The sequence below is a fragment of the Artibeus jamaicensis genome, unplaced genomic scaffold (genome assembly GCF_021234435.1).
Source record: "Artibeus jamaicensis isolate MK-2021 breed Jamaican fruit bat unplaced genomic scaffold, CSHL_Jam_final scaffold_474, whole genome shotgun sequence".
In the NCBI taxonomy this organism is placed as follows: domain Eukaryota; kingdom Metazoa; phylum Chordata; class Mammalia; order Chiroptera; family Phyllostomidae; genus Artibeus; species Artibeus jamaicensis.
Genome location: NW_026522046.1, coordinates 18,794,268 through 18,822,265, shown reverse-complemented (window position 1 = coordinate 18,822,265; position 27,998 = coordinate 18,794,268). Strand labels below are relative to the sequence as shown.

The window sequence follows — 27,998 nt, the reverse complement described above, 5'->3', positions numbered from 1 at the left end:
ATTTGTATCACAATGAGTATGTTACATACTGCTTGTTCAACTTCTTCATTTTCTTTATAGCTTGCTCCCCGGAGACTGGTAGGAAGGAGAGTGGAAACATCTGTGATTGTCAGAATGGAGGCAGCTGTGATCCTCTGACTGGCAGGTGCCGGTGCCCCCTTGGGATGCATGGGAAAACCTGTGAACACGGTAGGACCATTGCATGAGACAACTCGTTAAGGTCTTGAGATTCCTAACATGCAATCAACTAAGTAAAATTTGTGTCTGTATTTTTCAAGGTAGTCTTTTTCTGAAGTTATAAAAGACTGTGTTTATACATATATAAGAACATAATTGCTTTGATTGATGACATGTGGAACAGAATGTGATACTTATATCTCCAGCTGTGATCTAAGTAGGATGATACAAAAAAAAACCAAAACAAAACAAAAAAAAACCTTTTTCTTCCGTTGATCAAAAAGTTGAGTTTGTGTTTACAGGTTTGGATATAAGAGCTGGAGAGAATTTATTTGCTTTGCATAATAAAATGAAGAAAAATGGGGCTACTTGAACAAATCCAGAAGGAAAGGGGATGAACATCAGAGAACAAAAGGAGAGGAGAGAGGAAGGAAAAAAGGGAAGAAATATTGCATGAAAACTGACAAAATTCTAATGAGTGCTATGTATGGGTTTTTCATGGAAACCAGTGAAGGGCCACATTTTCTACACAGGTTAATAAAGCCAAAGGAGAAACTGCTTTTCCAGGCCCAACAGCTGCAGGCAGAGAGTCAATGAAGACATAAATCTTTAGGGATTGCCAGAAATCATGAGGAGTTTGTTAGATTCTCACAGATCATTGGAACCGGGGAGATGGAAACTAAGTTTACTTTGTTCCCTGAGAGGTGCAAGAAGGCACCTGCTGGCATCCCAATGATTTACCCCCTAAATAATATGTGTTTATTACACAGTAATGTGTGCTTTGTGGTCAGGACATGAGAAAAAGACAGTGTGAGACACAGAAGCTTCTAGAGAAGGGACTTTTAAGCAGAAGCGTACAACATGAGGGGACACGAGGCAGGAAGAACATGAAGGAAGAGCATGGCCAGGCTGACTTCTATAAGTATGCAGCACCTTAGAGGAACCAGAAGTTCAGCTGGTGCAGCAAAAGTCCTTCGGGGAGATCTTAGTGCCTTGTGAGGTCAGCCAGTGCAGAGGCTCACAGTCTTGTTAAGTTTGGAGTCTTCACCTGACAGCAATGTCTGGTGGTTGTAGAATTTTGGAAAGAGGATGTAACATTGTTATTTGTGGTCTTTAAAATATCTCCCTAACCTCAGTAAGATCACATTGGAAACATCTCACCTTTTGCAAGCTCCTCATTTCATGTAACAACAACTCTAGCAAGGTTTGCATGTAGGTTCATATTTTCTTTGTTTGTCCCTCTACCTCCAGGATGCCCAAAAGGACTCTTTGGGAAGAACTGCAAAAGGAAATGTAACTGTGCCAACAATGGCCATTGCCACAGGGTGTACGGTGCCTGTGTGTGTGAGCCAGGGTGCTATGGAAGGTTTTGTCATCTGAGTAAGTCGCAGGCACTACATTTGTTCTCGCTGTGAAGCAAGGAGGCTCAGAAGTGCCAAAAATATATTAGACAAAGGAAGAGTCATATATATAATGATTTATGTTCTAGTCTTTATTTAGCCTACTTACTTTAGAGGAGTTAGATTTTGATGAATGAAAGAAAAATATTCCTGAATTCTTTACATTTTTTCTCATTAGTAATTATGTTAATTATTGAGAGAGGATTATTAAGAGCTCATTTAGAAGGAGACTTGACACTTTATGGGAGTTAAATATCAAAAGGCCCGGAAAAAGTCTCTATTATTTCTGGGTTCCAGTGCATTAGAAATATCATTTCCTAAAATTTTCTGCAATGGGCTATTTTGTTTTTTGACCATCAATCACATTTGGCAGAAGATGTGAGAAAACACAATCACCAATCAGTACTTTAGCCTCCTAAGTAACTTACAGGGTTTCTTGTAATGGGACTTCTCTGGGGAAGTGCCCACCATCCCTTCTTGACACTGTGTGCGAGGACCTCTGAGTCTGAAACAGTCTCCATACTCTTCCTCTATGTACTACGTATGCCCTCCTCTAAAAATCCTTCCCGAGTGGACCTCAGTAATACCCTGACCCATTTCTTCATAAGAGACCTTTTAGAGTTTTATATTGTATTTTTAGTTGACTGTCCATGGATTTTGTCTATTTTATCAAAGGTTACTACTAGAAAACATGGAGCAGATTATGAATACTGCACAAAGGGAGCCAGTGAAGGCAGTGTGGACAGCTGAGCCTGGGTCACGAGGAAAGGTCCGGCCTGGGTGAGCAACGGAGAAGGGGACAAGGCATATGTAAACCTGGAAGATTCAGGCACAGAGGGTGTGTTCCAGAACGTCATATACCTCCTAGAACATGCCAAGAGAAGAAAACTCACCTAGAGACAAAGAGCGCGTCATTTTTATTGTTGTTCTTCTAAGGCAGCAATTTTCAACATTTCTTATCTCTTGGCACACAGAAACTAATTGCTAAAATTCTGTGGCACACCAGAAAGTATACTTTTTGCCAATGTGACAAAAATAGGTATAATTTTAATTGATTTACAGAAAACATAATGATAGTAATTATCTATTTTTTACTCTCCAAAGTGATTTTTAAAAAACATCAGATGCCTGTACTTGTATATGAGAATTTCTGATACCAAGCACTAACCAATCAGGTGCAACCTTACTATGTGATGTGACAGAAAGGCATAATTCCACTATTTGACCTATGTATTTATGGTTCAAGACAGGGCATTTGCACCTAATGGTTATTGTTGGACTGGCTAGTGTCAACTTTTTACCTGACAATCTAAGAGAAAAGAGGTCAGTGTCCCTGACTGAATAGTCAGGTACTGCATGTTTTAAAAATTCTTGCAGCACACTGGTTGAAAATCATTGCTTTCAGGTAACAAAGTACACCCTATTTTTTAGTAATAACTTTTGAATATTTTACAAGGCAATGCCAGATGTTTTGGCATAAAAACATTAAAATCATAACTCATCTGGTCAAACATTCAAAGAGCAGGTGGTGGTGCTAACCGTAGATAGCATTTTGAATGTGACCATCTTCAGAAAAAATATACACACTTCAGTTCTTCACGACTCTTTTGGCTTAGATCGGAGGCTTCATTTAATGATGCCACTTGCCTGGCCCTGAGAAGCTGGACTTTGCAACTGTATATTAGTTTTCTAGAGCTGTCATAATGAAGTGCCAGAAATGGATTGCCTTAAATAAAAGGAATCTATTGCCTTGCAGTTCTGGAGGCTAGAAATCTGGGATCATGGTGTTAGCAGGTCACGCTCCCTCTGAAGGTGCTAGGGATCCATTCCAGGATTCTCCTCGCTTCCTTGGCTGTGACGCCATAACTCTAGTCTTCACACAGCATTGTCCCTTGTGAGTGTCTCTGTGTCCAAATGTCCTCTATTTATAAGGACATGAGTTGTATCATATTAGAGGCCCCATCCTACTACTTTAGTGTGACCTCAAGTTAACTGAGTACATCAGCAATGACAATTTACAAATAAGGTCATGTTCTGAGGTACTTGGGTAAGGACTTCAAAATATTAATTTGGGGGGACACATTTCAGTGCATAAGAAATGCTGAGTAGACCCTGGATTGACAAAAAAAGTTACTTTTCCCACTCTTGTCTACCTGCTGAACCAGAAAGAGTGGGGGCATGGAAGTCAGCCCAGGGAAGTGAGTGTTCCAGAATGAGCCAGGAGAGACCTACGTCAAGGAAGACAGTATCTCTGAGAGCCCTTGGGGAAGGTGGGTCTGGGCAAGAACTCAAAACTTGGAAACCACAGAAAAAATTAAAAAAGGATTAGTATACTTTATCACCCAAATAAGATAAGAGCAATAGTGAAAAGGAGCCCTTTTAATAATTCTGTTCCGAATTAGGGGTAACTCTATCTATTCCCGGCAGGGGCAAGAATCACCCCACATGGTGGCATAATAACCACCACTTTAAATTATCTCTGCTCATCACGGCAGATATTAGAAGATGTTGATTTCCATTCACCAGAAAGCCAAATGGCTTATTTTGTTCTTCAAAAGCAGGTGTCTTAGCAAAGCCCATATAGGTATACAATAGAGGGCACTTGAAAGATTTGTATTTGATAGTCCCTGGGATATCTGTATGGGGGAGAAAAAACTGTCAGAAGTATATTTTGCAAAGGGAATTGAATTACTTACTTACTGTAAGTAACTCCTCAAAGAGAGATCTAAAGGTAGGTTTTCCTGAAGGCGAAGGTAGGACTTTTTCAGATTATAATTCCCATGCTCACTATCATCCATAAAACTCAATGGTGTGGGGAAAACAGTGAAAGAAAGGCAAGCACCATTTGCCAAAGATGTGGCCAAGATAACGCTGCTGTCGCGAGGAAAGTTTTGTGTTATCTGCACAATGTGAAATTATATCTGATTACCATATAATGAAAGGGAAGGAAAACAATGGTGAGCCTACCCTTCAACGCCTGTCCATCATCTCCATGCTGCGGCAGGATGAATGTGGGGCTGGCAGGCCCTCGCAGTCCTTGGAGAATACTAACTATAAGCACGGTTCCAGCACATTGAGAGGCAATTTCTCTCCCAGAAGCCCGAAAGCCTTTTAAGTAGTTCAGGCTTCACTGTTCACATCCAGTTGCCAACAAGCAAATGAATTACCTGACTTGAAAGACATTTGTTTCCCCGTTTTTTTGTTGGTGGTGCTGTTTTGGCAGTCAGGACCCTCCTCTTGTTTCCCTGTAATCAGGCCCCACAGAACCACATGCCTGTGCACTAACAATGTAGTGAAAAAAAGAAAGAAAAAAAAGCCAGAGCATGGTTTTCAGATGACAGTTCACTTCAGTCTGCCTGCACACTGTCCCCAGGGGGCCTGTGGAGCTGGCTGCTCCTCAGAATGCCAGTGTGTGGAGGACAACACCCTGGAATGCAGCGCCAAAAATGGCAGTTGCACCTGCAAATCTGGTTACCAAGGTAACGGATGCCAGAAAGGTACAATCTGATGATAAATTTTCTCTCTTCTCTAATCACAATGCTCAGCCTTTGTTCAGCACCATCTGATCATTAATTATTTAACCCACCACTGTCCTCAGGAGATGGGTAAACTTTATTAATCCCCTATTTGCAGGTGAGGAAACTGAGACACAGGGCAATGAAGTTATTTAACCTTGTCATCTCAGCCCCTGCTGTGAGCTGTCCCTGTACTAGCCTGAGCAAGGAGGAAAGAAAGACCACGTAGCAGAGAACCTTCTTACCCTAAGAAGATTACAGCTGGCTAATCACTTTTTTTTTCAGGTGAACCAGTCAACTAAAGGTGCTGCTACCTTTCAGAGTTAAAAAAATAATTTTCTTTATATCTATGGACAGATCATCCAAACAAATACAATCTGAAGATTCCAACCATAAAAAAATTGGGGGAAATTTAAGTATAGTTTTCAGTGTGGTTCTTACTCAAATTTCTAAATATTACATAATTTTTGTAAATCTATGAATAGAAAACATTATGTATCTCATAATTCTAATCATAAGCAACATATATAGGTGTAAGGACAAGTGCATGTGATATTTGGGTGAAGGTATTCAAGGTTTTAGTCATAGCATTCGCTGCTTGGGGCCTCATGGAACTCTTCCCCTGGGTATTTCCAGGACTCTTTTACTTATTCAGAAAGTCTTATGACACTTTTTCACTGAGGCTTACGGGTATTGTACTACTGAAAACTGCAATTTGCATGTCTTTTGAAATTTTTTTGTATTTTCCCAAAGTGCTTATTATCTTTTAATATACTGTATCTTTTGATTTTATTATTATTATGCCTAGTATTTATTGCCATTCCTTCCTGCTAGAAGCTAAGTCCCACAGGAGGAGAGCTATTTCTTTTATTTACCAAAGTATCCAGAAACTCCTAGGACAATCCTGACATACATGATTTGCTCAGTAAGTGTGCTCTTAAATAAAATGAATACATAAATATGAATCTTTGACTTTATTCTTTATAGATATATCTCCTGTTATCATGACTTCTGCATTAAGCGCTTGTAACTATTTTAAAGGGAAAGTATCATAACATTTTTTCTCTATGATAAAATCCTAGAATTTATTTCTAAGAAATTGTGTATTTATTCTTACATGTTGAAACTTCAAAGTTTCACCTTCAAAGTACTCTCCATTTGATGCAATATTACCACTGAGACTCTTTTCCCATTGCTCAAAACAGCTTTTGAGCTCTTCGATTTTGATGCCTTTTAGTGCATCTGCCTTTTTTTGTTTCAGTTCTTCCACATTGGCAAAATATCTTCCTTCATTATCTAGGGACACACAAAAAAAGTCACTTGAGGCAAGATCTGGTGAATAGGGAGGGTGGATCATAGGAGTCATGCCATTTGTGCTGAAAAAATGCTGAATACTCAGCATGCTGTGGGCAGGTGTGCTCATAAGTCACCCATCATAAAGTGGGCAAACATGTTGAAAGAGTCTTCAGAAAAATTCACTGAAGCCAAATGCAGCCTCTCACAACAATGCCAACTGGCACACTGATACAGGTGAATTCCTAGGACACTCACCTAGTAGGGGAAGCCTGTACTGCAAGGGGTCCACTCTCCAGAAGACAATTCCAGTTTTTGGGGAAGGGGTTCCCTCTTTGTATATAGCAACACTGAACATATAACAAGTAAAATGATCGTAACTAACAGCAAGTTAACTTTTTGCCTTTGACATTATCCAAAGGACAATTGTTTAAAATTCTTCTTTAAACTCAAGAGATTTGATGAGTCTGAAAGGAAGCCGTCATACCATTGGGTGAACTCAAAAACACAGGCCCTGGGTTTGGGGTTGTCCTTGGCACTTGTGTGTTGCAAGCTCCTCCTTGCATTATCATCCTCAGAGAGCCATGGGTCTGGTCAGAGCTGACTGGAAGGAAGTGTTTTAGGTCCCCTATGTCATCCTGTGGCTGTTGAGATGGAGCATGGAGGAAGCAACGTGCATCTAGCTTTTGTGGAGTTAGCGCTATTTAGAAAGCTGGGTTGTGACCTTCTAAGCAATGGGGAAATGTACGGGGAGAAACAGAAGTCTGATATCACACGCATGTATTTTCTGTGGTATAGAAGTGGGTCCCATGCCAATCTCTAAACTTCTTCCTGCTTCGACTGGTTTTTAAGGCTTGAGTTTTAAGCCCCTTGTTCATTTCCCCACTAGAGAAGCCATGCCCCTGAAGGCAATGCATGAAGAGACAATACCCTATACACACACCTGGGTAAATTTAATTTATTCCGATAACATTTTCTTAAAGTAGATGCTGAATATACCTCATTGGAAAATGCTCCTGAGATTCCCACTGTGAAGGAAAATGAGCTGAAAGTATATGTAAATCGGCAAAATGGAGAGGTCACCGTAATCTCTGGAAAACATATTATTTTTCAATCAGATAACTTTGTCCAATTCTGATATTTTTGTCTAACCACAAAATGAGATTATGAATCAGGGCAGAGTGGGTGAATGGGATCGCCCTGATTGGCAGCAGAAATCAAGGCAGAAAGAGCTCTCCAAGACATGTGCATGATGAAAATCAGCCTGTTTTTCTTTCTCTTTTTCAGAGGAGTGAAGTGGTCCAAGTGCTCCTAGAGCTAGACGAATCTTTAAAAAATCTTGACTCCAGACCTGTGTCTAGATTGCAGATGAATAGTTCATTAAAGACCGCAAATTGTTTCAATGGCACTAATGAACTGTGCTCTTCACAATCAGCACCGGGGCTTATTTAGCCCATCAGCAGTGACTTCCAAGAGCAGAAGAGCTGGTTTCTGCATGAATCTATGATATAGCAAAAAGGAGGGGGGGGTGAAGAACCAGCCAGTGTTTTTGTTTTGATTAGTTTGTAGCCTGGGGTGTTTTGGAGCCCAGCTGCAGACAGACCCCTGATGTAGCAGGCTCTGGCCGAGCTGGCCCCTTGGGTCCATCTGAGAAGGCTCGTTCAACTTGTGTGTCATTATAATGAGGACAGATTTTTGCTACAATAGTTCCACATCAAGTGAACTTTCATTTGAAATCTGGTGCATCTCTAGGAGCAGGTTTATTGACTCAAAAGATGCTGAGTAGCTAGTATGGCGGCATAAGTTTGGTGTAGTGCCTGAACGCACTGGTTTCAGGAGCCAGAGGATCTGGGCTCAGTTCTGACTTTGCTCCTTACAAGCTGTGTGACCCAGAGAAAGTAATTCAACCTCTCCAAGCCTCAGTTCTTATTTAATACGAAGGTAAAGTTGCTTATGTCACTGGTAATTTTTATGAAAATGTGAGCTCATTTATGTAAAGTGTGTGGCACAGAGTAAGTAGTCAGCTGATAATAGCCAGAAATGGCATAAATGCCCCAGAAAATTTAATGATTTTGTAATTCAGAAGAACTCTGCCCACGAAAGCAAATACTTCACAGGCCGACTCGGGCTGATGTAACTTTCCACAGTTGTGATAAGTTTAGAAAAGCTTCACTGTTTTGCCTGTTGGAAAAGTATATTCTCTACCAGGTGTGTACTTCCAGTGGTTTCAATGGTCGGACGCGTGCTGAAACCCTTACTGAGCCCCCAGTGATCATGCATCAGTTTCTTTTCCAACTCAAAGGACGTTCAACAAAGCAGTACTTTCTCCACTTTATATCATTGTATGCTCTTATAAATACACAAATTACAAACCTCTGGGGTGATTATTCCCGTTTACAATAGAAGTAAAGACTAGGAGAACAGAATTCAGGCAGCCATTTGGGGACAGCTTCCCCAGCACTGTGCCTTCTAAGCTTCCTGAACAAATTACATCTCATTTTCAGGTTTTGTTCTGTGCAACTGCCTCCAAAGGCATATATCAAAATTGCTTCCATTGTTACTGTCTGAAAAACCACATTTTCAGCAAAAAAAAATTGCCAACCTCTGTATCTGTGTTTCCAAAGTGACAAGATACACCATCATGTTGATTTCTTCAGGGAATGTTTTGGAAGTGCTATAAATCCTTGGAGGCTACTCAAATGTTTGTTTGCCACCCAGCGGTACACTCATGCACTCACTCACTCACACACTCATAAACACACACACATGCACACGACACTTTTCCAACACACTTAGACTACAGCAAAAATCTTGGACCATCTTGATTTATTACAAGTCTTAGCTCTTGGCTTTCTCTTTCTTGTTTTACCAGCCTGCCCTGATGGCCTATAGGGATGAGGCTGCCAGTTTTCCTGTGGACCTGTGAGAATGGAGGTCAGTGCAGCAAAGAAACTGGAAACTGCGATTGTCCTCCAAGTTACACAGGAAAAGCCTGTACCATGCGTAAATCATTCATCTAGAGAAGATAACCAAAAAAGTCAATAGAGTTCTTAGCTTCATAAATGCTTTTTTTCTTAACTTCCCTATGAGATATTATTTTAGGTTACATCTTTCAATTATCTATTGTTGTATGGCAAGCCATTCTAATAGTTGGTGGCTTAAAACAATGGTTTATTATTTCTTTTGATCATGTGGGTCGATGAGCTCACTCTCCTGCTCATCTAACCTGGAGGCGCCGATGGCTGCTTCCCAGTAAGACATCTGGGAAATGGGCTTACCTGGGCTTCTCAGCCAGGGGACCCAGCCCTTTGTGTCTATAGCATTTCTGCAAGGTTAGCGTGGGCTTCCTCACTGCACAACTTCAGAAGCCACACATCACTTCTACCACTTTCTGTTGCTTAAAATAAATCATCAGTCCGGCCAGATTTCAGGGGAGAAGAAAGAGATTCTACCTTCTGATGAGAGGAGTAGCAAAATCTCATTGCAAAAGACCTGCAAGCTGGGAGATAGGGTTGCAGCCATCTTTGTAACCAATCTACCACGGTATTTGAAGTTATACCGAGAAGCACTCTGAACAGCCCATTAGGCTATATTTGTAATTCTTGTCAGAGTGGAAGCAGATTATAAACCGATAAAAAGCTATTAGTTAAAGTGAATCTGTCTCAAAGAGCCAAGAGAACTACTACCCTGCTACCTCCTTTTTTGTTTGTGATTCTTACAGCACCTCTTTTAGCCCTGCCTGTCCTCCCTCCTGGACTCCCTTGGCAGGGGGCTGCAGCAACTTGAGAGCTTGAGGAAAGCTTTGGGCAGGATGATCATGATGCTATTTATTTGTAATTTTTTCAATTACCATTGACATATAATATTACATTAGTTTTAGGTGTACAACATATTGAATAGACGTTTATATAACATGCAAAGTGATTACCCTGATAAGCCTAGTATCCATCTGACAATGTACATAGTGATTACAATATTATTTTTACATGAATAGTTTAGATATGTCTCATAAAAGTTATCAAAAGTCTGTTGTTTGTGATGATCTATTATTTTATCTGGCATAAGAAGAGATTTGAGTTATCCTTCAGTAGTGAGGAATTTCCATAAACCAGCAAGCAAATCGAACCTAAGTGTAAGCACACTATGTAATACTTGAGAAGCATTTAGCCCTCAGCGAATCAATCACCTGATCATTCAGGGAATTCGTTACTGCCCCCGAGGATAACCTTCAAGCCATGGTGATAGGACAAAGCTCTTGCCTGGCGATTTTTCTGGAAAAAAAGTAGGTAGTTTTTACTTTAGGACTGTTGTTCTGGCTGTGTTGACAAGCACTGCAAACAGTAAAAACGTGTGTTGCTGCTGTGGTTGGCTATCCTTAACCTACTTGTTTGCTTAAAAAAAACCTTAAAGGTAAGAATTTACATATTCAAAAGATTGTTACTTGCCATTTCTACAGCGAAGTGACATTTTTCTGTCTAACTCAACTTTAATGGAATAATTATTAAGCAGATAGTGACAAAGTTTGCACTGTTCCAATTGTCAAGGTAATATAAATAGATTATTTAAAAACATGTGAAGAGAATGACAAACTGTCCATTCTTTACAATGCTAATTTAATAATTATAACTCTTTTCCATTCTCAGATTTCAAATCCTAGGAAATATAGTATGGTAGTCCAAAGACATTTTTGATCAGCAGTAACAGTGTCCCAAGTTCGTAGGCGACCTGATACATGAGGTCATGTAATGAATTGAATAGGCAAAAATATTCCCCAACTCCTAGTCCAGGTCAGCTTTTGTGTTATGTGCTATTATCTGATTTTACACACATAGACGCAAAGCACAAATTATATAATTATTATAATAATATATTAGGTAAAATGAATGAAACCAAAAGCCAGGACTTATTAAAAATGCTTCATGCATACTCCACAAAGAAAGTGTGGCATTAAAAAGGGGGCTTGTGTTTTAAGAAAAGCATACATTTCTCTAAATATTCTGTTATGAGCCTTATAGAATTCTAAAACATGGTTACTCTGCATAATGAACTTAAAATACCTGTAAGCAATAAAAGGTAATATGTTTTAGAGGCAGGAGTGATCAAAAAGTTCTCTCTAAAGATATTAGCTCGATATAAATTCTAATTTTTTAAAGTTATCAATGCAATTACTTGGGGAAAATAACTCTTTTTAAAAAAAGGATTTTATTTCACACTTTTAGAAAACTCTCCATATTATATGGTAGCTTGTACTTTCCCCCACTCCCTAAGCAGTGCTGGGCGGGATGGCACTGCGGCTGCACGGCCCTTTCACGCGCATCCTTTGTTAGCATGCGCCATCTCTGCAAAGGGCAGTTCTGCCCCATCAATCAGGCATTTTATCAAGTAACTGGAAATATGGTCCCAGCTTTTTTTAAATCCCAGCACTATTTATGATAGTAAAGTACAGAAAAGAACAACCTAAATATCCACCAGAAGGAGACAGAGTAAACAAATTTTGTGACACATCAGTAGACTATTCTGAGGCTACTGAGATTCATGTTTTGGAAGAATGTGTAATGTCAGGAGAACTGACATTAAATTGACATTCAGTGATGTATATAAAGAACGATCCAAATTTGTAAGCACACGTTCCCATGTGTGTATACGGAAACTCGTAGCAGGAAGGACAGCACTTGCTATCAGTGGTTGTTTCTGGGTGGTTGGACTGTGAGAGAACTATTTTTCTCCTTTGTGCATTTTCGTGTTTCTTATATTTGCTACTTTACATTTTCCCCTTAACAACTGGGGGGGAGGGGAATAAATCATCTTCAGACCAAACACTGACTAAATATCCAAGTAAAATAATTGTCTTTTAAAAAAAATAGTGTCTGGTGGGCTTAACTTTTTCCAATTAGGGAAGATGTTTTCCTTCAGTCTAATTGAACATGTTGCTCTTTTTGTGGCTCTTTCAATTTAAGATTTTTTTCATTTGCTTCACATGATGTGAATATTGAGCATTGCTTTGCAGCACTGCTAAAACTTTAAAAAAAAACACTAAAAGAACCTAGTATAGGCATACCTTGGAGATATTGAGGGTTCATTCCAGAACACCATTATAAAGCAAATTTAGTCAAGTAAGGTGCATGAAGTTTTTTGATTTACCAGCACATATAACAGTTATGCTTATATCATACCAGCCCATTAAGTGTCCAATAGCATTATGTCTAAAAATGTGTGTACTTAATTTAAAAACACTTTATTGTTAAAAAATGCTAACCATCATCAGAACCTGTTGGAAATGGACCCATTGACTTGCACTACGCAGGGTTTCCGCAGACCTTCAGTTTGTCAAATAAGGCATCATGTGCACAATAAAGCGAAGAGCAATAAAACAAGGTGTGCCCACAATGCTTCCTGGGAGCACCGCAGTTCCCTCTCTGCAGGAGTTCCGGGTCTATCCCCAGTCATGTTACTACTTCTCTGAGTGCTGCCATATTTTTGTGAGCATTTACAGACTAGTCCCCTCCACTGCTGAAGGTTAGAAAATGAGAGAGAGTAGGAGAGAAGACACTAGCAGGGAGATACTAATTACAATTTATGCTTGAAACATCATATGATCAGACATCATGAAATGACGAATCGTAATGGGAGGATGATGATCAAATATCATTAAACATTATTAAACCATACTAAACACAGATGTAAGTTTTCTGCAGAGGTAAGCTGGTAAACATTAAACAACTGCTTCTCAGAGATATAAAAGCCCTTGTTTGTAGCATTTTCCAATTTCCACAGTGTAAAACCCCCCCATTGTGACTTCGAGTAACCAATGTGATAAAAACTGGCTCACGAAAATTTCTTAAAAATTAACAATTGGCTTTCCCAAGCTGTTACTTACAAGTCTAGTATAGTACTGGCTGGTAAATGCTGTATTCTGAACACAGAGAATAATTTCTTAATTTCACTTGCTCTTTTGATATTAAGAAATAGTTACTTTTTAGGTGTCCATTTTGCTTAGCTGTTTCTAAAGATAACTGATTTGACCTGCGTGGTTGACATAATTAACCAGAAAATAAATAGTTCCAACCAACAAGAATTTCACTATTTATTTAGCCTATTTTATTTTTAAAACAAAAAGAATTAATTGTTTAGCTCAACTGCTTCAAGAGTCAAAAACAAACAAAAAAACACTGGATTTCTTTCATGGAGACAGCTCCTCACTCTTTTTCTCTTGACTTTATCTGGTTGGAGTGTTGACTGAGATCCAGGGGGATCATTGGTTCCCCTAAACGACCCATAAGCTGTATTCCAACTACTTGTAACACACCCACCATAAACCAGTTGGCATTTTCTTGATGACACAATGTTGTTAAAAAGAAAGCAGTTATTTAAGGCAGAAAAAAATTGAGTACATGTTGAACAAAATAAAACAACCAAACCAATAAAAAACTATTCAAAGAAAAGTTAAAATTCTTAAGTAAGCATTGCCAAACATGGAAAGGTAAGGTGCAATATCATTCTTCTAACCTCTCAGAAGCAGCTCTAAATCTGATTTGTAAAGTTGCTGTAAAGTAAGTTGTATTTAAATAATGCATCTCCCATCCTTTCCAGCAGTGAGATGCACAGCCCTCACCAATCTGGTTCTCAGCAGGCAGTCCAGCCGGAGGAAGTATCAGCAAAATGTCAGCCCCCACAGAGAAATGCGGAAGAGAGGCCACACTGACGTAGTGACAGGCCTTTCAAAAAGCTATTGTGCAAATTCAGTTTTTCAATAGGGAAATGGTTGAGGACTGATGGGTATGTCATTGCCAATGAGTTTATGTTCCGTCGTCTGTGGAAACAGAAGGGAGTCGTGCTGCAGTGATATACAGGCGTGCAGTTGAGCACTTGTCATCAGGTTATTTGTCTTCCTGTTTCCAAACAGTGAATATTCAAATTAGCTGTGATTTTTTTTCAGCACAGAGCCATTGAAGTGGGCCCAAGAGCTGCTCTTTCCCGTATTCTTATCACCTTCTATAATGTCTGGGTTAAATTGTTAAAAGTGAAGTTAATCTGTTATTACTTTATGGCCCTCAATGGCTTACTAATGTCAAAATTCCATAAAGAGTTTGGGTACTGAAGGCCCCCCCACTGTCCTGACATCATTTTGACGGCTTTCACACATGTCCCACGCATCGTAGTCATTCCCCAAGCAGTGTGGGCTTTTAAAACGTGGCGCCACTGCTCATTAGTCTTTCTACTAATAAATATTTTATTGCCTCTTTAAGTTTTTCAGGTTTTTTTATTTTCCAATATATGGAAACTAACCCCCCAAATTACCGTATTCCTCCCTAGACTATAAGACACACTTCCCCGCCCCCTAATTTGGGAGGAAAATTGGGGTGTGTCTTATAGTCCGAATCTAGCTTATCTGGCTAGTAAATGTAGTTCACATTTACATTGGTGAAATATTATGTTATTTATGTTATCAAATATTTTACCACATTTTTTGCTTCAAAATTGTTTTTCTTATTTCCTTCCTCTAAAACATAGGTGCATCTTATGATCCAGTGCGTCTTATAGCCCTAAAAATACAGTACTAAATCTCTTCCTTCCACAGATTTGCCAATAATATTGTATTATAATTATCTGTTTGTACATGAGTAAAGCTATCATTTGTTTTTTTTTATTCCCTGGCTATTGATATACAAAGGATGCTCATTAAAGATATACTAAATTCAATTAAAAAATACTCTTAACAATTTTGTAAAGAAGTTTGAGATTAAACTTTCATAGAAATAATCCACCAAGTAAAAAAGACATAAGAAACACAGTTTATAGTACTTAAAAATATTCAGTAGCCTACACTGAACTTGAGTAAATTGTCAGGTCTTTTAAGATGAAATCCGTGGCAAAACTTCTTTGGTATCTATTCCATTTCTGAAAGTCCTTTTCAGAAAAAGCTCTTCAAAAGATTAGAAGACTAACAACATCAGGCAATGCCAGTATTTTATCATTCTTTAGTTTCCTCTCAAGATTCTAGATATCTGCATTACTGTGCTCATCTCCAATGTGTGCAGTCTTTACTTTTAAATATAACAGAGCCACCTCAGAAATGTGAATAAGTATCTCTGGCTCTTGGTTTCTGTAACTAAAAGGAAGGAATTCGACTGGGTAATATAAAATATGTGATATTTATGTAATGATACAAAATTCAGTGTTTACTAAGTACCACTAAATAGTAAATATAAACATATGCAGGACGGTGATAATGTATTGTCCAATGCTGATCTGAACTGAGTGATTAAGTCTCTATTCTGTGTTCATTGTGCCATGTGTTTTCAGCAATTCACTCATCCGGTCCTCAGAACAACTAATTGACTTGGGTTTTCCCCATTTCACAAATGAGGAAACTGATTCTAGGAAGAATTGAGTGACTTGTCCAAGGGAATGTATATGAAATTAGTATCTGAGGACTCAGATAATCAGTAAAGTTCATACAAAGCTATATATTTATAAAAGAAGATGATGTTGTTAATATTAAACATTGCAGTTTCCTGCTGTAAAATGTAAAATAAATAGGTAGAATTCCATTAGAAAAAAACTGAATAGTCAAAAAATTTGCTTAAGGTCATTCTCTTTTTGGTCTCATGTTCATAGGTTTCAGAAAGAGGGACTGATACCATACAGCCAAGGGTATTGTTGAAAGGTCAGGTGCCATAGCAGCCTCTGCTCAGTTTCAAGATGGAGAGAGGGGGCTTTTTGTCTGTGTGCTTGCAGCTTGTCCAGCCTATTTGCACAGCCTAAGCTGCTTGCTGTACATCAGTAATAACAGTTCTCCGTGGGACCATGATAGTAGCCAGTGTACCTGCCTGTCCAGCTAGACTGAGCCTCGTTACAGAGAGTGTAACTCAGATGATTGCTAAGTCCTGTTCATCATCTAACAGAAATGATGACCAGAGGAATATTTTTTTGCACTTTGCAGATGCTGAGTGATCTATCTGGGTGTTTGTTTGTTTTCATAGATCTTCCCAATCATAACTGTGTTTAAAATTCTCTTTCTATGTTGATAAATATAGCTGGCTATCTGCCTACAGCAATCCATGGTTGCTTTAGCTGCTTGCTTCTAGAGCTCTAAACTGAATATCTGGAAGAGCACAAAATAAATTCTCCTTTCTTCAAAGTGAATCATTTGATCCAATTCTTATGAAGATTAAATAGGTTAATATATCTTATACCTTTAGAAGGGTATATAGTTATATTCAGTTAATTATACTCAGTTAAAAAAATAACTTTCTCTTTAAAGAAAACCTTTTTTCATTATTTAAAAATTAATTTGTACCACTTGTTACATGCCCTCAAAGTGATTGAACAGCTAAGAATCACAAAACTAGATTAACACTGTCAACAAGACCTGAATAAGTTACCATTGTTTTGAGATCTCTTCTACAAATCTGGGAAAACCAAAACAAATATTCTGTATTCGGCTATCTAGTCGCTAATTTTCTTATGCTAACCGTGTAGTGTAGGGACTACTATTCTGCTCATTTCCAGGTAGGAGGTAAAGTAGTAATTTACCTAAGGCCACATGTTACTAAGTGAGGGAGTTATGATTGGAACCCAAGTCACAGGTTTTAATGAACAGGAGTGGAAAATGAATGACTAAAGTTTCAAAGTTATTAAGTTTGTACAGCTTGAGATGTGCTGAGCAGGACAAACATGAACAATTATTTATCAGAAAATCAGATCCCAACAACTCAAAGGAGAGAGAGTTGTACAGGTATGAGACCCATCAACATTGAGAAGAGTTGGATGGGGTGACTGGGAAGACACTGAAGGGAAAGCCAAGAAAACTACGGGCAGAAACTTGCTAAACTTCACACACTTAGGAGGATAGAGAAAGGAAAACCAGTGAGTGAGACCAAAATTACTTAGGGCAGTTCTTACTCATTGGCACCCTCTGAGCTAATGTGTTTTTGCTGAGCAGGCAATTTTTTTTTAAAATATGCAATTCCCTATCTAAAATATCAGAAGCTATAGGATCACTGGGCCTACATTTGTGTGTGGAAATGAATCAGCTCAAATTTCTTTGGGGTGCTGGGAGAGGGGCAGGCACTTTCTAATTGGTCATATTCCCATCCACTCTCTGGCAATTCACCCACTGAGACTCCACCTGCTTTCCCCTGTGTGTTACTGGACTGGCTCCCGGCCATGTGTGTGACTTCTGCTATAGAAAGGTAGGAAATGGGAAAAGGAAATAGGAGAATGCAGGGATTTAATTTCAGGAAAAGATGATTTTCAAGAAAAACAGGATAGTCACTATCTCTTATGCTGCTTAAAAAGGAAAAGAAATAAAGAAGCAAAGAGTTTGTGCTTTAAAACTTGGTAATTTTTCAAAAGTACTTATTCAGTGGAAAGGGGATGATGCGCAGGTCGAGATTAAAGAATGAATGGAAAGTAAAGAAGTAAAAACAACAGCCGTGGTCTGTGGGCTACAGCTTGACAATGCAGGGGACAAACTCATTAACCCATTTTTTCCCTCTGTCAACAGAATGTCTAAACTATTCTTTGCCTCTTCAAGGTACATTATCTTTCCTGGTCATGAACCCATGTCATTAGCTTGCTGATAAATCTCACTCACTCTTCATCCCCCTCACTCTAGAAGGTCAGGTCCAAGGTAATCATGATAGGAATGATTCAGTATCCATGAGAGTTATTAATGTTGAAATAAAATCAGATACCTGGAATATTTGCTTTCAGATAAATCTTACAAAAAATATATTTAAATGATTGTGCTGATAGATACCTAGAGAAGGAACTTTTTTCACTCAGTGAATTTTTCTGTTGTGAAGTTTTAACTTGTCTCCTACTTCCTCTTCCTCCTTCTCTCACATACACACACAGATACAATATTTATATTATATAGCTCAGTGACAATTTTGACATCTCTAAAATTAGGAAATGTCTCACTACTGAAAGCACAGCAATATGTAATTACCTTGTAACTTTCTAACATAGTCTTTTCCAGGAATACACTGAAGGAAACTGTCTATGACTATTTTATGAATAATGTCTATCTCCTGGGCCCAAAAGGAGATAGACTCTGAGGGGAAAACCAATGAAATGTGTATATTAATTTTCCAACAGTTTGAAGTGGCTCAATTGGAAATGCCTGATTGATCATAATCATTATTTCCAAGTTGGAATAAATGATGTTGGCTTCACAGATGACTCTGATGCTAAGTCTGAGATATCTATATTTGCTTTTTTTCTATAATAAAAATGACAGGCCCAAGAAACTGGGAGGAAAAAACCCTTCTGCTATTTTAAGATACCGTGGATCTTACTGTGTTTTCTTGCCACCATTAATCAATTGTCTGAATATATAGAAGAAAGGAAAGGAAGTCTGCAGACCACTTACTGTGGCCCACTTTAGCACAGCCGTGAAGATACCAGACTTCCTGGATGTCTGGCTTTGTGAGAGTCTCCACATAATTCATGTGTTTTGGAAGCTCAGTCTAAACTTTTCAAATCTGGAGGAAGAAGTTAGGTAGTATCATTGAAATTGCCTATGTATTCCCACTAGGATAATGTGTGTTAGTTATTACCGGGAAATTATATTTCTATAGAATCTGACAGATCTGTACCATCTATTTCAATCGTATGTTGCTAAATTTTCATTTAAATTTAAAAGAGTGCAAAATGATAGTGCTAGGACACCCATACATAATTATGTGGGAGTTTGCATTCCTGTAGAGAATGTCTATAACTTAAACTATGTGATCCAGCAGTCTGATTTACAGCCCTAATGATCATACCATGATACAAGGAATATTTTATGCTTTACAAAGTATTGGCTTCTATTATATTGTTCAAGCTTAAGAAATTATCTAAGAGGAAACAATAATGTCCACTTAAATATTCCAGTACCATGGAAGTGGTGCAGGAGCCAATCCCAGTTATATGTAGTCTCTTAAGTCAATCCTCAATTATGTGTTTTATGGTGTCTAATGTGCAGTTTTAATATTGCACTTTCTTGGACATTTGTATAATTTTTCCTCTTCTATTGTAGAGTTTTGAGATGAAAGTAAGACCATTTTTGTTGAAAATAAAGGGAAAGAATGTGTATTAGAGGATGAATGGTTTTACAAATGCCACACAAATGTCTGCAAAAGCCACCCTCTGCAAAATGGCACACTTCCACCCATTTAATATTCAAGGGCATAATCCACCCAAAAAGATAATGAAATATCTCACTCATATACTCAGGGCCAATTTTTCCAATTTTAATAATTTTATCAGTCTCTAGTAATGCCTTTTAAAACTTTACAAATAGTACTAATAACTTAATCAAAGATTAATTACAGGTCAGCTTTGTGGTCAGGCATTTGAGTGGTTTTTACTTATCTGATTTAAAATGTATCTGCTTTGAAAAGAAGACATAACATTAAAAGGCTGCCCTCTTTACCGACCTTAAGTTCTTATTTATTAAAAATAGATAGACATAAACATTAAGGCAAGTGTGGTTGACAATCGCTAAATGAGAAGGTGACGGCAGTTTGATGCTGGTGAAGAAATGTGGTGCAGAAGGATGTCTTCAAGGGAAGGCAGGTTACCACCTGAACCTGTGTGACTTGTTTGCACACTGGAGGTCCAATCACAGGTATGCACTTAAGATGACCTTCACTCCTAAAGTCCACATGTTGCTTTCAAGGAGTGTAATCTTGAAATTTAGTGGAGAAATAATATGGGGATAAGAAGATGAATAAAAACTACATATCTGAATGGAGACTAGAGGGATTTTGAGAATTATCAGGTAAAAGGAAAGAGCCAGGGAAGAGAAGAAAGGACTAGAGAAGTCTGTTTCAGTTTTTAAGTAATTCTAAGTTAAATGCATTCAAAGAGCCAGCAAAAAATAAATAATAACAAATGTAGAAGACAGCAAGAAACAGCAATAAAATTGTTTAAATCAAAACTATTTAAATCATTAATGTATTTCGAATGTAACCTCTGGTGAATTATTTATCCATTTCCTTTCATTTCCTTCTTTCAAATTAGAGTAACATTATGTTGATGGGTTGTTTTGAGGACCAGGGCTACTACATAAAAACCTGTGCACCAGCCTTGGCTGGTAAAACCTCAGTAACTGGTAACTCTTAATATTGACAATTAAGGTTTTAAAAATCCAGATATTGCTTTCCAAGAACTTTAAGTTTTACAAAAAGATAATCAGGCGAACTATACTATGTTACTTAGCATGATTTTGCATTTCTTTTTTTAAAGATTATGTATTTATTTATTTTTAGAGTGAGGGGAAGGGAGGAAGAAAGAGGGATAGACATGTCAGCGTGTGGTTGCCTCTCACAATCCCCCCACTGGGGACCTGGCCCACAACCCAGGCATGTGCCTTGACTAGGAATTGAACCAGTGGCCTTTTGGTTTGCAGGCCAGCGCTCAATCCACTGAGCCATGCCAGCCATGGTGATTTTGCAAATTTCTGTAGTCATTTTTACTACCGATTTGGGGGAAATTATAGATTCTCTATTTTCTTGTTGTGGGTGCTTGTAGCTCACCCCCAAAACTTTACTCCTTTTCTTTCTTCATAAAAAATGCTTTGAGGGAAATTATATTCCTTCTTGGAATTCTGTAACTTCAATGAAAGACTCTGGCAGTCAGTGGTGCCAGTTTTCCCTAGGTCCTGGCATGCAGAACAGGAGCTGGTTTCCAAGGGAAAGTGTTCAATACTCTGTATGCAAAGAAGCATTTTTACATAGCTCTGAATGTCATATCCAAATGTAAAGCTGCCTGTTGCCTCGAGTGTGAAATTCATTCTCATTTAAATTTTGTGGGTTTTTTTTGCAACTGGGAAGGCTGGTATTTGTGGACTGACAGAGCAGTGGAAGCACTTGTGACAGGGTTTAAAGCAGTAATAATTGTGTCCTCTCCAGCTGTTGCCTCTGTCTCCATGAAGAGAGTTTCATGGGAAGCTACCCCTGGGCCAAAGCAATAAATCTGCAGGAGTCGAGGGAATGGAAATGTTTATTTTTTGTCTTGATGTGATTTTACAGTCTCCTCCGAGTTGTAGATTTTACAACATGTTGTGATCACCAGTGTTTTTAGAGAGCTCATATTTAAAATTACATGATGTTTTATCATTTGAATTCATGTGACCGTGCAAACCAGAGCTCGGCCACTTGGAGCCTTGAATCTACCTGAGTCAACAATTTGTGCTTAAGGGAACAGGTTTTTATTAACAGGGTTCCAACCTTGGTGGCAAGCAGGACTGAGAACACTCCTGCTCAGAGCCCTCCGCACACATGAGTCCCAGAACTTCAGGCCAAAAGCATGCCCAGAAGCTCTGCGTTTCCTTACCTGCCCACACAAACAGATCCCCACCCTCTCTGGAATGTGCACCTGTGGGTTCCAGAGTCGCCGTCCTGCCGCGGCAGCTCTCTCCGTCTGGACCTGGGGTGCACTGCTCTCAGTCTCCATGCAGTGGTTCAGGAAACCATGTGCCCTGTAACACTGCCGCAGAGGGTGGAGCCAGGGAGGCGAGCATCCCTGAGTGGGACCCTGCCTTCAGGAGTAGGCTCTCTTCCATGAGGGGTCTGAATCCTAGTGGGCCTCGCATCTTTTTGTCCCATGACTGCTCCTGTCTATGTGGAGAGCAGGGCCAGAACCCAGAAATGTCCAAATGCCAAAAAAACCAAGGGAGAGAACTTGTGCCAAACTCCAAAGTCCAGTACCAAGAGCCCCCATACCAAGAGGGCAACTTCTCCTACATCCTTCAGAAAAGCAAAAGTCTGCAGCTCAGGTCACAGATCAGCTCCAAGCACCTCTCATGTGTCTGTGCTTGGCCAGGCAGGTCCCTGCAGCTCTGTCAGCTCTGGCACCACCTTCTTCCAATCTCCAGACTTATAGACCTTAGGGCAGACTCCCTTCAGACCTCCTGCTCCAATTTTAAATGCTTGGCTCAGAACTGCCTGCATAATCTAACATCTGGCTCTTCCTATGGTGTGGTAGTGTATGTTAGTCTCCCCAATGTCTTTGACCCACTTTCAGCTGCCATCTTTAGTCAGGGCAAGAGTTCCCAGTGACACATGGGCATCCGGAAAAGGTATCCACTCCTGTAGCCCATGTCAATGCTGTATGCGCTTCCCTGTCCCCCCAACCCCTACAGCTGTGTCACAGGTCACTGTACATTTTCATAGTCAGGTACACAATTCTGCAGCCTCTGTAGATCTTCTTTTCAGAAAGGGAAAGGCTGTTATCCTGCCTTTTTTATGTAATGTGCCTCAAACGCCGCCCTTTCTGCTCTATGGGTACCCCTCCACTCCCCAGTCCTACTTTAAAGCAGGATTGTTGGGGTTGTTTTTCTACTTTCAGGGGACCCATGCTGTGCACTTCGTTACATTCAGATATGTAATAAATTGGATAAGAGGTTATTTTCAGATTTCTTTACCTGAGAACAGACTGCTCAGTGATTAGTTTGATTTTTAGGAAGAAAGAATATTAGGATGTTTACCTTAGCTCATTTCCAGAGAACTATCCTGGGACCGATATCCCAGTTGGTTCTTGTCCATGATAATCTAAAGATACTAACCATTTTTCTGAATGCTTTTCATCTTGAACTTTTGAGGATGATTTCACTTCAAAGTGCCAGTTGAGGGGGAAAAGGTAGAGACTCTGCCTATTCATGATCCAGTACAATTTTTTTATGGGTCCTAGTCGTCCAGGCCTGGATCACTTTTAATCTTCCCACTGCTTTGCTGTAATGGCCATGGATCCTTTGAACTACCTTTTCTAAGGCACAGGGTCAATGACAGGAAACTGATGTCTCCGTGGTTAGGCCCAGACCTCCGATTTAGGGAATGCACTGTGTCAGAAATCTGGATTTTTATAGTCATTAATTGTCGTAATTGTATGAGGTACTGAGAACTATATCCCACATGAGAGAGCAAAAATGAGAACAATGGCTATAGTCTAGAACAAAAAAAGGAATGTAAAAAATATCTTTTATTTGGAGAAAAAACTTATTCACCATAATGCAGGGGGCAAGACTGTGTAGCCATTGTTGTGTGACACATTGCCTTAAAATGTAATGACACAAAACAGTCACTATTTATGATTCTCAAGGATTCCTGGAGAGCTAGGCCGTTGTGCTGGTCCAGGCCACACTTAACAGACACCCTCATGTGTCTGTGGTCAGCTGGCAGGTCAGCCATGTCTGGCTGGTCCAAGGTGGCCTCTTGGGTCTAATCCCAGAACTCACACACTGTCATTCTTCTGCAGTGAAAGCAAGTCACAAGCCAAAGCAAGTCACAAGGCCAACCACAAGCAATTCAAGGAGTGGAGAAACAAGCTTTGCCACTCAAAGCGAATCACACGACAAAGGGCAGGGGTATGGGGCTCGGAGGAGACTTGAGGACACTACAGCCCACACTTGCTTTCTCAGATTATGAGGGGCAGGGCTGACGGCCCTTCCCATACTTGACCTCAGCAGCTCTTTCACTCATGGTCAGTTCCATTTTTCAAAGTGAGATATGAGGTTTTGAATCTCCTCTAGCCCTCTGTGAAGGTGGCATTTGAGAAAAATTACTAGATAGCTCCATACTGTTGTTCTGCATTGGTTAATATATATTTCTATAATACTTGGCTTAATACAGATGAGTCTTAATATTAGTGAGTCTTGATTTTTAAAATAGCCTGTTCTGAAAGTGTTCCTTCTTTTTTTCCCCTTTTTCTCTTCCATGTAAATGTGTGTGTATGGATATGAATACATAAGTGGATATACATGTACACATACATGCACACATACAGTTTGCCACTTCTGCCAGCATTCTGACTACTGATTATTCTAAACGTCACTACCCAGAGCAGGGGGAGATGTTACCTGCCTCACTGGATCCAACCAGTTACTCCACAGAGGGTGAAGATACCAATAAGCAAGCTGAGACATCCCCTCATGTGGTAATAGAAAATCTGTAGGCTCAGGAATAGCGGGCTCAAAATCTGGTCCATAATTTTGCACCTGGAATAGCTGCATTTATAACCCTCTGTCGGTTCTGGTGCTGTCACCCCCATTAAGAATTTAATGAGCACCAGCAGGCCTAGTTAATGTTCACAACACAGAGGTAGCCACATCCCTGCCCCGCAAGCTGCTGCATAGCCACAGGGTTGCTGGTGCGCCCGAGGACTGGGGACCTCCCCATTTTCACTGACTTCATAAATCTAGTCACAGACCTCACTTTGGGGCTTATATTATTAAGGGGAGCCTACAGAGGAAAAATAAACCCCATTTGGTAAAGTAAATGGTGTGTCTGCTTCTGTAGCTACCCATGGTTTATTACTGCTGTATGTTATTTCCAGCAGTACTTATAACAGTGATCATAAGGGACCTTTAAAGACTTGCTGATGTCTCTTGGGCAGTTTCAGAATAACAGAGATTATAAATAACTCTGCCTATATGCCTTATATCTTCAGGATTCTTTTTGCTTTGATTTGTCTTTTATGAGTATATTTGCATGAAAGCAGGTTATTTGGATATTCGTCCTTGGAGAGCTATTGCTTATTCTTCCCTCCGAGACAGAATCACGTTTTCCATGCTGTAGTCATTTCCACAGCAGAGTGAAGACTGTGAACTGTAGGAACAAATAAAGTTCTAAGAAACTTCTCTGATCTTACTGAAACTTCCTTCTTTTGTTTGTTTTTAACTCATTTTTTGTTCTTTGAGAACTGGAAGTTGGCAATTGGGACTGCCATTTAAGTATGCGGGGGTGGTGTTTAGATTAAAGTGACATTTTATTGTACAGAAGGTACATATCTTTTATAGATATCACCTTTCTGCATGCAACAGAAGTTACATATTAGAATGAGTAAAATATATTGTCCCTTTTAGTTAATATCATTTTATTCTCCAAAGACATTTAAAATATGAGATTCTACTTTCAGGCTTTATTTTTTGCCTCCTTCCATTGTGAGGGAAAATAAAATTTTGAAGTATTAAATATCACGTGTGTGTGCAGTTAAACTATGGTTTCTATTGGGAGTGCAGAAATGTGAGCGTGTAGCGAGGTTTGCAAAAACACCTGTACAATTTTATTTCAGTATTTTACAAAGTGTTTTACTGATATATCTGTTAAAAATACAAATTCATGGCCCTTTGTCAGTTGTGCTGAGTCGGACTCTCTGGGAGTAGTAGTGGTGTATCTCCATTTTAGTTAAACCCATAGGTATTTCTTATGCTGTTAAAGTTTGAGAAACACCACTAAGCTTATCTCAGGACTACATTTGGTTATTTTTTTAAATGGGAATCATAATGTATTTTTATTCAATTTATTAAAGTGTCATTGGCTAATAAATTACATAGGTTTCAGGTGTTCAGTTCTATAATACACCGTCTGTATATTGTATTGTGTTTTCACCAGACCAAGTCAAGCCTCCTTCCATCACAATTTATCCACCCTTTTTCAACCTCTTCTACCTCCCCCGCCCCTTTTCCATCTGCTAATCACCATACTGTCTATGAGATTTTTTTCTTAATCTCTACCTTTTTCACTTAGCCCCCCAACACCCTTCCCATCTGACAGCTGTCAGACTCTTCTCTATATCTATGAGTCTGTTTCTATCTTTTTGTTAGTTTATTTTGTTCATTAGATTCTACATATAAGTGAAATAATATGGTACTTGTTTTTCTTTAACTGGATTATTTCACTTAGCATACTACTCTCCAGGTCCATCCACGCTGTCAAAAAAAGTAAGCTTTCTTTTTATGACTGAATATTATTCCCATTGTGTAAATGTGTCACAACTGTTTTATCCATTCATCATTAGCAGGCCTACTAATCTACTACTTATTGGTAGTAGATCATTTACTTATTAGTAAGTAGAATAGCTGCTTCCAAATCTTGGCTATTATAAATAATGCTTCAACGAACATAGGAGTGGATATACCTTTTTCAAATATCAGTGTTTGGATATCTTTGGATATATTCTCAGAAGTGAAGCCACTGAGCCATAAGGCAGTTTCATTTTTAATTTTTTGAGGTAACGCCATACTCTTTTCCACAGCGGGTGCACCAGTCTGCATTCCCAGCAACAGTGCACTAGGGTTCTCTTTTCTCCACATCCTCTCCAGCACTTGTTGTTTATAGATTTATTAATGATAGCCATTCTGACCTACGTGGGGTGATATCTCATTGTGGTTTTTTTCATTTTTTAAATTTTAATTGTTGTTCAAGTACAGTTTTCTGCTCTTTACCCCCCACCCCAGCCCAACCCACAGCCCACCCCCTTCCTCCCATCTCCACCTGTGCCCCTGCTGTGTTACTGTTCATGTGTCCTTTATACTAGTTCCTGCATTTTTCTGATGATTAATAATGAACATCTTTTCATATGTTTATTGGCCATCTGCATGCCCTTTTTAAATTCGGTTGTTGCAGGGGGTAGTGTTGAGTTGTATGCATTTTTAATGAATCTTGGATAATAAACCCTTATCAGATGTGTCACCAGATATGTTGTCTCATTCAGTGGATTCTCTTTTCATTTTGCTGATGATTTCCTTACCTTTGCTGTGCAGAATCTTTTAGTCCAATATAGTTCCATTTGCTTATTTTTTCTTTTGTTTCCCTTGCCCTTGATGATATATCAGAAAAAATATTGCTACAAGAACTGTCCGAGATTTTATGGCCTGTTTTTTCCTAGGATTTTTATGATTTTGAGTCTAGCATTTAAGTCTTTAATCCACTTTGAGTTTTTCTTGTGTGTGGTGTAAGAGCATGGTTAGTTTCATTCTTTTGCATGTATCTGTCCAATTTTCCCATACCATTTATTGAATAGACTATCTTTACCCCATGATATGTCCCTGACTTCTTTGTTAATTTATTTGAACTGACCATAAAGGTATGTGTTTATCTCGGTGCTCTCTGCTCTCTTCCATTGATCTATGTGTCTGTTTTAGGCCACTATTATGCTTTCTTGTTTGAGGTAGTATATACATTCTAATGATGTTAATTCTTCTTATTCATGAACACAGTATGTACCTCTACTTATTTGTGTCTTCTTCAACTTCTTTCTTCAGTATCTTATAACTTTTTGAGTACAGATCTTTTACAACCTTGGTTAAATTTATTCCTAGGTTGTTGTTGTTTTTTTTGCAGTTGTAAATAAGATTATTTTCTTAGTTTCCCCTTTTGATAGTTCATTATTGGTAGATAAAAATGCAACTGATTTCTAAATATTTATTTTGAATCCTGCTACTTTACTGAATTCATTTATTGGTTCTAGTAGTTTTTTTGGTGGAGTCTTTATGTTCTCTATGTACAATGTCATGTCATCTGCAAATAATCACAGTTTTTATTTATTTATTTCCAATTTGGACAGCTTTTATTTTTTCTTCTGTGATTGCTTTTGCTAGGACTTCCAGTACTATGTTCAATACGAGCAGTGAAAGCAGACAGTCCTGTCTTGTTCTGGATCTTAAGGGAAACACTTTTAGTTTTAGCCCATTGAGTATGATGTTGGCTGTGGGTTTGTTATATGTGGCCTTTGTTAGGTTGAGGAATATTCTCTATATACCCACTTCACTGAGAGGTTTTTTTTAAAATCATAAGTGAGTGGTATATTTTATCAAATGCTTTTTCTGTACCTACTGATA

At 38.9% G+C, this 27,998-nt stretch overlaps 1 protein-coding gene across 1 annotated transcript in view; it reads left to right on the top strand.

The window, feature by feature from the left end:
* The window catches only part of LOC128626259 (EGF-like and EMI domain-containing protein 1), a 203,190-nt gene that overhangs the window by 162,569 nt on the left and 12,623 nt on the right, over nt 1-27,998 (top strand). Inside the window, 2 exon segments of the mRNA XM_053657730.1 lie at nt 61-189; nt 1,429-1,557. Coding sequence (XP_053513705.1) covers nt 61-189; nt 1,429-1,557 — 258 coding nt within the window.